General features: G+C 41.6%; 1 protein-coding gene across 2 annotated transcripts in view; it reads left to right on the plus strand.

Moving 5' to 3' along the window:
• Window positions 1-12726, plus strand: part of BRCA1 (BRCA1 DNA repair associated) — a 65563-nt gene that overhangs the window by 35515 nt on the left and 17322 nt on the right. For both annotated transcript variants that reach the window (XM_040640558.1, XM_040640559.1), the window contains 4 exons: window positions 2068-2239; window positions 8144-8270; window positions 10157-10344; window positions 11470-11780. In XM_040640558.1, the coding sequence (XP_040496492.1) occupies window positions 2068-2239; window positions 8144-8270; window positions 10157-10344; window positions 11470-11780 (798 nt within the window). The remainder of the gene's footprint in view (window positions 1-2067; window positions 2240-8143; window positions 8271-10156; window positions 10345-11469; window positions 11781-12726) is intronic.

Consider the following 12726-nt stretch of genomic DNA (forward strand, 5'->3'; position numbering starts at 1 on the left):
TGGGGACTTCTGAAGGAGCCATTTGAGCTGGGCCTTGAAAGAGGAGAAGAATTTTTCCAGATAGAGAAGGGAGGCAGCAATCAAGGCAAAGACGCAGAGGCATGAAATGTCCAGAAAGCACAGAACTGTCCTGTGTAACTGGAAAACGACATATGAGTAGTTTAGGAAAACAATGCTATGCTTAGGAATTTGGACTTTATCCTGAGGGCAGTAATGAGTAATAATTATATAGTGTTCAGAAGGTATTGACTGAGCAGTGGTATACCACTAAAATCCTTATGGAAGAAAGAGACACGGTAAAAATGGCTTTTAAAGAACTTCCACAGTAATGCAGCTGTATTAAAAAAGATCAGAGTAGCATGTTGGGAATAGAAAAGAATAAGGCTAATTCCAGAAACACTAAAGAATTAGAATAAAAAAAAAAAAGCCTCGGTAAGCAATTTGGTTTTGGTCTCCCAAGTGTATCTGGGCAATTACCTACAAGGGAATTTAGGTTATAAAGTAATTCCTTTGGGAAAACCCAAAGGAAAGTTCTCTAATTACAGTTCTCCTGTTACTATTTTCCCTGATTTTCTAACCTATTTCATGGCCACAGAGAGGTTAGATGTGATGGTCGTGCCAGAAGTGACTAATACAGCTTCTGAAGCTTATCAGTTGGCTGTGCACTTGGTTTCCTTCTAGATTTACTGAGGCCGCCCCAGGGCCAGGGTGTGATCAGCGACAGAACTACCCACAAGCACCACGTGGTGGCAATGGCGCTGCTGGTTGGCAGCAGGGCGATCTCAGGGCAGCAGCAGAAGCCTTTGTGACGCTGGGAATACATTTTCTGGTCATAAAAACCTGAAAACTGTGAACTCGGTATTGCAGGAGAAAGGAGATGGCTTGTTTTTAGTAGCGGGCGATGTCATTTTGCAAGGATCAGAAGCAACAGAGGGTAAAACAGTCTTTCCCTGGGGTTTGCCGGCAACCATTGATGTGCCTTCTACCAGTGATGAAGAAATGTATGTTTTGGAAAGCTCCTTATTTACCAAGTACTTTGCTTATCAAAAACCTAAGACTTAGCAGATTTTTTCTTAAAACGGAGAAATAAACATCAGAAGCCCCATAAGCAGGAAGAGCCCATTATCTGGGGGCGCCTGGGTGGCTCAGTCGTTAAGCGTCTGCCTTCGGCTCAGGGCGTGATCCCAGAGTCCTGGGATTGAGCCCCACATCGGGCTCCTCCGCTGGGAGCCTGCTTCTTCCTCTCCCACTCCCCCTGCTTGTGTTCCCTCTCTTGTTGACTGTCTCTGTCTGTCAAATAAATAAATAAAATCTTAAAAAAAAAAAAAAAAAAGCGCCCATTCTCTTGAGTTGAAAACAGTAACTGTCCTTACAGGATTACCCAGGGCTCTTTGTGCTAGATCCTTCCCTCCAGCAGGTCATCTCTAGGTACCCTCTCCGCTTGCAGAATGGCAACACCATGAGGGCTCTAATCCCCAGCACTAGAACAGTGCCTTGCGTATAATACATGGTCAGCAAATAGTTGTCAAAGGAACAAATAGATAAATCAGTGGATCAGCTCTTTGCTCTCTCTCTTTTAGAAACTAAATGGTCAAAGAATCCCAGAAAAGGAACAGCCCTTACCAGCTAGAAATCAGACATTATTTATACGGACTAATCTAAATCTCGTAAGAGTTCTACAGTACCAAGTCTGTGAAACACAGCCTGTGTAAAATGTTAACAGAATCATGCTAATTTTAAATATCGTGTTACCTTCGTTGTTTCTTTTTTTTGCTCCCTCGCTTTAAAAGAAAATAACCAACTTTGAAAGGACATCATGATAAAGCCAAGTCTATTTGGGAGAGTTTGAGGAGTTTTTTTTCCCCACTCTAACATCATTCTGAGATAATTTCATGGGCATTAATTGCAGGAATATGGTTGGATTAAAGGGTGTTCAGCCAGAACTCACAATTCCATACTAGGTGGCTTCAGTTCCCATGCTAAAATTAATTGGTGTGACATATCCTTGCTTTGTGGCAAGTTGCTGGAAGAGTGTGACTTTCCTGGTGTCATTTCTTGTGTTCACAGCAGAGGGATACCATGCAAGATAACCTGATAAAGCTCCAGCAGGAAATGGCCGAACTGGAAGCCGTGTTAGAGCAGCACGGGAGCCAGCCTTCTCGCAGCTCCCCTTCCCTCCTAGCAGGTTCTGGTGCCCCGGAGGATCTGCTAAATCCGGAACAAAACACATCAGAAAAAGGTTTGTCATATTGGCCTAACTCTGGTATGTTAAGCGGAATTCTTCTCCCTAAGCCTTTATCCTTCTAAAAAGTGTGGGCCTAGGGGCGCCTGGGTGGCTCAGTCGGTTAAGCATCTGACTCTTGATTTCGGCTCAGGTCATGATCTCGGGACTGGGATCAAGCTCCACATTGGGCTCCGTGCTCAGCGCAGAGTCTGCTTGTCCCTCTCCCTCTGCTCCTCCCCCCACTCATGCTCACGCTCTCTCGCTCTCTCAAATAAATAAACTCTTAAAAAAAAAAAAAAAAGTGTGGGCCTAACTCTGACATTTTATGTTCTTTGCTCAGCATAGGTTTGCTGAGTCACTCCATGGGTAATTTTATTTAGAGCCTTGCCTCCGTTCCCTGCTCACAACTAATTTACCTTATAGAGTAACCAAGACAGTCATGAAGTGCCATTGTCTGACTGCGTACCCACAAAGAAGAGATGCTACGGGGACCCCATAGGAAACTGAGTATGATGCGGGAGACTGGAAATAGGCAAACCTTCATTCTAGAAAGCTTAGAAAAAACAACACTCAGACTTAGTCCTTTTAACAGTGGTGTCAGGTCCCAAAGCCCTAATTAATGCGCGTTCTGGTTTTGCGAGAGCTGTCCTAGCTGTCAGGAATTGCACCATGATCCACAAAAAGTCCAGTTACTTGGGAGAGGCAGGCACTTTATACCAGCATTATGGTTATCAACAAGACCGGATGGACCTCTGAGCGAAGGCATTTGGAGTATCCAGGCAGGTTGGAATTGATCAGAGCTGACTTCCTGTAAGAAGTGAGCACTGAGCTGAGGAATAACGTGGAGTAAATGAAGGAAAGTGAGCTGAAAGTTTGAGTCTTTAATTGGACAGAGCCTTGTGGAAGATAGCACATCAGGCAGGTTGTAAATAGGGGCAGAGCCACAGACACATAGGTGAGAGGCTGTGTGCAGGCACGGGTTCCACGGTGGGGGGGCGGGGGGGAGCTGCTGCTTAGGGACAGGCACGTGTGGTGAGTCCCCCCAAAGTGTTCTTCACTACTGTCTCCGTGATACCTACCCAGCTAACTTAGTGTGAAGGTTCCTTTTTCGTCGCTCCCTTCTGCAGCTCTGCTGGGGCCTTTAGGGCCTGTCTTTTCTTTCTAGGAACTCAAGTCTCAATTCTCCAGAACAGTGTGGCCCTGGTCCCAGAATGCGCCTTGCAGTATTTTTGTGTTCAGGGAGAAACAGTAGCTCATGCGTGAGAAGCTGGGGACTCTGTTGCTATGGCAGTGGTTCAAACTGTATTTCCTTAAATGCTTTCTTTGTAACTGTACCTTCATTTGTTCATCTCCCAGATAATGAAGCCCAAAGTCCCGTCCCCAGCACAGTTCTCTTCTTTGGGGTGCTTTCACCATCTTCAGTCTAAAAACAGACTAGACTTGCCATGTTAATGCACAACGTAGAAAATGGTATTGTCTGGCTTTGAATACGTGTGTAAATCTACTGTCTCCTCTTTGGAGTGTTGTGTGTGTGCATTTATTTTTTCCTGAAGATCTGCAGACAGCGTGTTTCTTGTGGCTTGCTTTCCTTCATTTTAAAATTTCATAAATGCTATATTTTTACACATTATGCTGTACTATGGATTTGAAAACCTTTTTGAAAATTTCTTCTGAGTTTCTGTGTAACATTTTTGTCAGGAGCTTTTACTCTATCCTTTAAAGTAAACTTACTCACAGTCTTCTTCCTCATAGCATCCGCAGAGTTCTGAGGTAGGTGGATAAATGTTGAGCGGAGAGAGGAGAAGCTTATGAAAATTTCCTGGTTTAAAAGATAAAAGGTGCGAGGCGCCTGGGTGGCTCAGTCGGTTCAGCGTCTGCCTTCAACTCAGGTCATGATCTCAGGGTCCTGTGATCGAGCCCCATGTTGGGCTCTCTGCTCAGCAGGGAGTCTGGTTCTCCCTCTCCTTCTGTGCTTCCTCTCCTGTCTCTCTCCCTCTCTCTCAAATAAATAAATAAATAAATAATCTTAAGAAAGAAGAGAAGAAAAGAGTCCTTGTGGTGCCTGGCTGGCTCAGTCGTGTGTTCGAGCCTCATGTTGGATGTAGACATTACTAAAAAAAGGAAAGAGAAAAAAGCCCTTTCTCCTAGCTCCACAGAGAGCGTCCTCCATGACCTCTTACATTGGCATAACTGAAATATCTTGTACAAATTGTTCAAATGCTACTTCTCACTAAGACCTAGCATGAGCCACCATATTTTTTATTGCAAGTTTTACCTCTCTGACTTCTCCACTTTACCCTGTTACTCTTTTCATAACCCTTACGAACTTTTAATCATACACAATTTGTTTTTGCTTACTGTTGAGAATTCCTCCTCACCTCCCACTAGAATGTAGATTCCATGAGGGCAGAGAACTTTTAGAACACAGTAGGCACTCAGTAAATATTTTAATTCACATTATTAAAAAACTCAAAAACCCACCCCAGACTTACTGAAAGGAAATTTCTGGGTATGAATTCTGAAATTTTGTGGCTTTATTTCTGAAACAGTGTGAGTATCAAGTTAATATCAACTCAAGTTTTGTGACTTTTCCTCTCTTAAGTTGGTTTGAGTTGAACTAAAATTCAAGCAAACTTCTTTTTTTTTTTTTTTTAAGATTTTATTTATTTGTCAGAGAGAGAGCACAAGCAGGGGGAGCTGCAGGCAGAGGGAGAAGCAGGCTCCCCACTGAGCAGAGAGCCAGACTCAGGGCTTGATCCTAGGACCCAGGGGTCATGAACTGACTCGAAAGCAGACGCTCAACCGACTGAGCCACCCAGGGTCCTGGGATGGAGTCCCACATCTGACTCCTTGCTCAGCGGCAAGCTGATTCTCCCTCTGCCTGCCGTTCCCTCTGCTTGTGCTCTCTCTCTCTCACAAATAAATAAATAACATATTAAAAAATAAAATAAGGATTTTATTATTTGAGAGAGAGCACAAGCAGGGGGAGGGGCAGAGGGAGAAGCAGACTCCCTACTGAACAAGGAGCTTGCCCTGTGGGGTGGGGGGGCTCAGGGGGCTGGATCCCAGGACCTCCCCCCCCCCATCTTGACCCGAGCTGAAGGCAAACGCTCAACCGACTGAGCCACCCACGTGCCCTGAACCAATATTCTTAAAATGATGAAGGCCCTCTTAAAATGATGAAAGGTCTTCACCTCAAATGTTCTGCCCTTAGCATAGATCTGTCCTGTGGTTTATCTCGAGGTCATTCCCAAGCCTGCATATTTTTGTGCAAATGTGTATCCTTACCCATTATAAATTATGTATACTTCCCTCTACATGTAAAGCTGTTTCATATCAGGCATTTGGTTGGGATTTTTCCCTCCTGGATTACCTGTCACTCAAAAGCAAACATTAGCATTTGTAAGATCACAGTCCGTTACAGTGGAAGTGATTTTTAGACACATCTGAGCTCCTCTGTCCCACAATATATTCATTCCTGGAAGCACTTGTTAAAAATTCCTAGGCTTCTGCCCTGGAAATTCTGAATCAGTTGGGGTGGGTGGGTTATGGTGTGTTTTTTTTGTTTTTTTTTTTAAGATTTTATTTATTTATTTGACAGAGAGAGGCAGCCAGTGAGAGAGGGAACACAAGCAGGGGGAGTGGGAGAGGAAGAAGCAGGCTCCCAGCGGAGGAGGGAGCCTGATGCGGGGCTCGATCCCAGGACTCTGGGATCACGCCCTGAGCCGAAGGCAGACACCTAACGACTGAGCCACCCAGGTGCCCCTGGATTATGTATTTTTTAAAACTGTATTTCATTGTAGGTCCTGTACTTTGTAGTTTATAATTTCTTAATATCTTTCCTTCTTCCCTGTTGTTTTTTCCTTTGATTTCCCTCCCAATACTTTGCATAATTCTTAATGCATAATAGGCAGTCAGTAAGTTTGTTAAATGTTTGGTCTAGCCCATATTCCCTACCCATGAAGAATATAACAGGTTAAGACCCCCCAGAAGAGGGGCACCTGGGTGGCTTAGTCCATTAAGCATCTGCCTTCGGTACAGGTCATGATACCGGGTTATGGGATCGAGTCCCAAGTCGATAATGGGGTTATGGGATCGAGTCCCAAGTCAGGCTCCCTGCTCAGTGGGGAGTCTGCTTCTCCCTCTACCCCTCCCCTCATCTCTCTCTCACACACACTCTCTCTCTCTCAAATAAAATCTTAAAAAAAAAGACCCCCCAGAAGAGGGGGTGATTTAAGAGGGACTATTCTAGGACTTGGGCTCTAGGTCCTGCTTTATGAAATAAGGATTAAGGAAAAAGAAGAGCAGAAAACTTTGCCCTGTGTGTTTTGTATACTATTGAGGTATCGAATCCAATTCAGGTTAGTTTAATTTCTTTGTAGTTTGAGCCCTATTGTATTGAAAAGAGCGGGACACCTGAGTGGCTGGGTCGGTTAAGCATCTGACCCTTGGTTTCGGTTCAGGTCATGGTCTTGGAGTCCTGGGATTGAGCCCCATGGGGCTCTGCGCTCAGCTTGGAATCTGCTTGGGATTCTCTCCCTCCCTCTCTGTCCCCCCACCCTCCTCTCACATTCTCCAGCGTTCGCATGCTGTCTCTCAAATAATAAAATCTTTAAAAAGAAAAGAGCAATTCATATGCCAGATGTTTAGACAATGGAATGACTTTAATATCTGTGTTTGTGTCTGAGGCTCCTCCCCCACACACTCTTTCACTTTTTTATTTTAACCCTTTCCAGTGGTTAATTCTGTTTGGTGTGATTCCTTAGAGACTACACATTACCTTTTATCAATTATCACCCTGTATTTAGGGGGAAGTGATACACAGTTGAAAGAAAAACCTGCTGGTTCACTGTAAGAATGCTTGCTTTCAGCAGTTGGGAGTTCCTGTGTTCCTAGAAACGCACAGGTCCAGAAAAAATAGGCATAAAGGAAACTAGAAAGAATGCATTTGAGGAATAACTCGGGAGATCAGTGATTATTTCCCCCCAGGCTACCCAGTGACTTAAAAAACAGTTTAATTAGTATTGCCTTTTGTTTAAAATTTTCTGCCTTGACTTACTAATAAAAGCTCAAAATAAATTATAGTCGTCAGTGACTTTTTAATGGGTAGAAGACATTTGTAATTTTAAGTGTTTGTTTTTGCTTTTTAAGGATTTCTGCCTTGAAGGCATTTCCTAGAAAGCAGTGGTACAATAATACATTTGGAGGAATTAATAAATAAAAAGGACGCACTAACGTGCCAGAACTTTGCCTTGGGTCTGTTGTGTGTGTTTTCCTTTTCCTGTGCCGTTTCACCAGCTGTTCCATAGATTCCTTCAAGGTTCCTTATCAGTCAGCACCTTGGTTTTTGTGTGTGTTGGGTTTTTTTGGCTTGTTTTTTTCTGAGTCATTGAAAATGGGAAGCAAAATGTCACCTGTTTTTTTCTTTCTCATCCGACCGCTCCCCTCTTATTTCCCCACACGTGCAAAAAGTTCAACCCCCCATCCTCTGCAGTCTTTGATGTGGAGGCAGTAGGGAATGTGCTTTGTGCTTTCCAGTACTTTCTCTTCCCTGCTATCTAAGGGGATTTCAGAATAATTTATTTTGCTGCAGAGATAAAAATTCATTTCCTATTCTTGTTTCCTTATCATTCAGGGCCAAAAAATGTATGTTTTTTCCCAGCCTCGTCTCCGCCGGGTATCTTCATTGACTCCGTCCTGAAGTGTTTCCTTTCATTGTCCCTACGATTTTTGAGTCATTTAGTTTCACCTGGTGCTGCAACACTTAGGTCTACAAAATTCTGTCTGATATACTTGTTTAAAAATCAATTTGATTGTCACAGGTTGCTGCTTTCGAAAAAATCGATATCCTCACCTGAATTATCACCATCAGGACAAAACAGTAAAGTAGATTTCTTTGTTTTCTCATCCCATTTCAAGCAATATTAACTTCAGAGAAAAGTAGTGACTATCCTATAAGCCAGAATCCCGAAAGCCTTTCTGCTGACAAATTTCAAGTATCTCTGGATAGTTCCACCAGTAAAAATAAAGAACCAGGAACAAGAAGGTAAGACGTAATACATGTCAAGTTGTAGTCTCTAAATAACATCTTTACTTGTATTGAACTCTTATTTTTAAATTTTTTTCACCATCCTTTTTCTAGTTTTTTTGTAAAGAGCCATTTCTAACCTCTCATTGCTCTGGGACACTTCTTTTGTTTAATTGCACGTAGGTTTTCTGGATCTGTACAAGGCATGAGCTACGAGGTGAGAAATGCACAGATCTGTCCCTTTTGAAGGGCAGAATAAAACGTTGAACTGAAACCACAACAAGCCTGGGAGCTGAGGTAGACAGGCAGCCTTGGCCCTGATTGAAGTTTTGGCCTCTTTAGAAAAAGTTTAGCTATTGATTGACCCCAGGAAAAGTCAGACTATCTTTCAGGGATGTCTATGCAAATCATTATTGAGATAAGACTGTGTAGCATTTCATATTTTCCAAAGTACTTTATCTGCTTCCTCATTGGATCTTTACAGTACTGTAAGGGTAAAAGGACAGGTTGGGGCTGTTCTTCCTATTTGAAAGTTCAGGACAGAACCTCAGAGCCATCGCAGGCCTGCATCTCACCACTCTAGGAGGGAAATAGAATTCCAATTTATTGAGATCCTACTGTGTGTACATATACTTTTATTTTTTATTTGTCTTCCTGAAAATAGTGACAAGTTGTCAATAATCTAATCATACTATCTTTCAAGCCTCTTGAACTGATATATTTTTGAGGCTGGGAGACTGACATTGTGGCTGTGAGAGAATGCAAAGATCTGGCCTCCATAAGCACTGGCCCATGTTTAGAGGGAATGACCTCATTGCCATCAATTGAGCTAACCATTTAATATTTATACTAAATATTCCTATACCTTCTCCTCCTCCCCAGTGTACCCTATAGAGACTTCTATTAAAGAACCTGCATATTGGGGTGCCTGGGAGGCTTAGACAGCTAAGCATCTGATTCTTGTTGCTTTTTTCATACATATACAAAAAGAAAAAAAAAAAAGAACCTACACGTTGATTAAACGTCCTCTCTCTACTAGACTACCTGAGAGCGGTGATTCAGGTTTTGCTCATCTTTAATGCACAGGGCTTACTTTTATTGCCTGACTTGTAGTAAACACCCAATAATTGTTTAATAGACAATTATTTGATGTATTATAATTATTAATATTATTATGTTATATTATATAATCCATTATAATAGATTGTATATTATAAAAATTGTATTTGATTATTTAGTAGCCATTGTTTATTATTTAAAGGAAACGATAACTAATGCATTTGAGGATGAATTCCTCAAATCTGTTAAGTATCCTTTAAATAAATCTGTTGCTAAGTATCTTATTCTGCAAAGCCCTAAACACCGGAAAGAGTGGAGGATGGAATCACTGGGCGCATGTGCTCTTCTGACAGTACTTTATAGCTGGCTTTTGTTCTGAGAATGGCTTTAGATCTTGAAAAGGCAGGAGATAGGGATGTTTCTATGAATTCTGCTAAAATTGGGCAGAAAGAGTGAGTGCAGAAATGTCAAAATTAATCAGCTTTCTATTTTCATGAGAGATCTGATTCTGATACATCCATTTGGACTCAAGTGGAAGAGCGGATAGAATTTGATTGAGTGAGTGGCAGTGGAGAATTTGGTGAAATTTGCTGACACGCTTTTAAACAGCTGAGAAATATCCTGCCTCAGCCCAGGCCCTAAGGGGAGCTGTTATATGTCAGCCCTGACACGTTGGCAGGCTCCATGAATCCAGACTTCTGGGCAGTCACTTGGGTTCTTTTTCGCTAGTCATTCCCCATCTCCCTGACAGTGAGCTGCTCCGCTTTCGCGTCCGCTGCCCAGGAAGTATGATGAGTCCTTTCACAAACTGTGGTGGTGTGTTTCTCCCTTCATCCTTCTTCTAGGTCTTCCCCTTCTCCATCCCGGTTGTTAGATACCAGTTGGTATGTGCACAGCGGCCCAAGGAATCTTCAGAACACAAACTGCCCGTCTCAAAAGGAGCTCATTAAGGTCGTCAGTGTGGAGGACCAAGCACCAACTAGGTCAGAGGCCCAAGAGGTCGTGGAGCAGTCTTTGTCAAGACCAGATCTGGGTAATATTTCATCTGCTCTAATGGAGAAAACACTTCTGTTTTACTTTGAATCTGACCTAAAGATATTTTGGCTAATCAACTTTTCGGATGTCTAGCATGTCTAGTCTATAACGAATGCTTCTCTTATACTTAAACCCATTTTAGAAAAATAGCTTGAATATTAATCCAAATTTACATGAAAATTATTGCAGCTCTTAATCTGTCTTTACTGGTTTAACTCTAACAGTTTTGAGGATGGGAGAGTCTTGTGTGCTCTAAATATTTTATTTCAACTGTTAAGTAAGAATTCTAGGGCCCTAGGGGTGCCTGGCTGGCTCAGTCAGTAGAGGGTGCAACTCTTGATCTTGGGGTCATGAGTTTGAGCCCTACATTAGGCATAGAGATTACTTAAAAAAAAAAAGTAAAAAATAAAGAATTCTAGGGCCCTAGGATAAAGTTTTCAGCCTGTCCTTTATTGAAAAATGAGTCAAATCTCCAAAGTAAGCTCTTATTCTATGAATTAATGAATATAAATGACTATGCATTTTATGCCTTATAAATCACTTTAAATGAATGGTGTGTTTTATGGCTTATAAATCAAAGTTTCAATCAGTAAAGAAAGTTTTAAATTAGTCCTCAAAAACACATTATCATAAGAGGTGCTCTTTGGCACTAAATGTCGTATTTGGCCATGTTCTTTAAGGTCATTTTAGGGATCTCATGCTTTCTCTTTGGCTATGCTTACTTCCTGATGGAGTGACGTTCTCTGAAGTGTTTCAGGAATGGTCTTCTATTTTTAATTTGGTAATGATATCTGATGATTTATTAAGTCAAAAAGACAATGATATCATCATGGATAAAGAAAAATCAAGTATTTGTCTAATTTTTCAAAATTGTTCTCCTTCCTTACAAAAGTACCTTGTTCTTTACGGTCATTGTTAAACAGTTGGAGAATATAGGTAATAAAAACTTCGAAAAGAATATTTAAAGTTACTTGTATTCCTGTCATTAGCAATAAAATGCTGCTATATTTCTTTAGTCAGTTGGCTTAAACTTTTATTTTTAAAATATAGAATCATGATGAATAGTATTTGTAATTCAAGATTCATCGTCGTCTGGGCTAACTTCTTCCCCTGTGCCTTTCAGAGGGAACCCCTTACCTCGAGTCTGGAATCAGCCTCTTCTCTGATGACCCTGAGTCTGACCCCTCTGCAGACAGAGCCCCAGAGCCAGCTCATGTTAGCAGCATGCCAACTTCAACCTCTGCTTTGAAATTACCCCAATTTCAAGTTGAAGAATCAGCCAAGAGTACAGCTGCTGTCGATGTTGCTAATACTGCTGGGTATAATAAGAGGGAAGACACTGTGGGCAGGGAGAAGCCAGAAGTTATATCTTCAGTAAAAAGAATCAACAGAACAATATCTATGGTGGCATCAGGCTTAACCCCAAAAGAATTTGTGAGTGTATTTATGTATCTCCCTAACAACTGAGATTTCTTAACAAATTACAACTAGTTTTAAGTAGGTACTAGCAATGAATAACCTATAGGGAGAAATCTAGGAACCAAGAATGATTATATGTAATCTAATTTCCATTGTTAATTTATTTCTTTTTTTTTTTTAAGATTTTATTTATTTATTCGACAGAGATAGAGACAGCCAGCGAGAGAGGGAACACAAGCAGGGGGAGTGGGAGAGGAAGAAGCAGGCTCATAGCGGAGGAGCCTGAGGTGGGGCTCGATCCCACAACGCCGGGATCACGCCCTGAGCCGAAGGCAGACACTTAACCGCTGTGCCACCCAGGCGCCCCTCCATTGTTAATTTCTGAAGATTGGGACCTAGATAAAGCTGTAGCATGGACTATTCTGTATATATTTACTTAAAATAATTATTAAACATTAACAGAAAGGTTATAGCTTTGGGTATAATACAGAGCTTTTTAATTTTAACTTTTTTTCTGAAAAAGCAAGTAAGTATAGTTTTAATCCCCAGAGGAAACACCTTGGTTTATGTCTGTGTGCTTACGAGCATAATTAACTAAATCCAAAGTGGTCCCAAGCAAATGGCCAGATAGTGGCATTTCTCCAGTGTTTGTCTTTATCCTGGCTTGTAACCCAGTTATTCAATAGCCTGCTCTATCATTTCTGCCCTACAGCACCCCTTCCCTATTAGGATTTGACATGTCCTTGAGCCCCTGGTACCAGAAATAGGATTTGTTTCACATTGTAGAAAAATATCCATTAAAATATTAAGACCACTGAAATTTTGTTTCTGCTTGGGCAGAGTGTAGATTTCAGACATCATAGGAAATTGACCTCCCAGGGTAGTTAATCACCATTGGTATCCTTTCATAATAAAGTAAGTTGAATGAATATTTCTTTAAAATCGTAAGATAACACACCAG

The sequence above is a fragment of the Ursus maritimus genome, unplaced genomic scaffold (genome assembly GCF_017311325.1).
Source record: "Ursus maritimus isolate PB19 unplaced genomic scaffold, ASM1731132v1 scaffold_24, whole genome shotgun sequence".
NCBI lineage: Eukaryota > Metazoa > Chordata > Mammalia > Carnivora > Ursidae > Ursus > Ursus maritimus.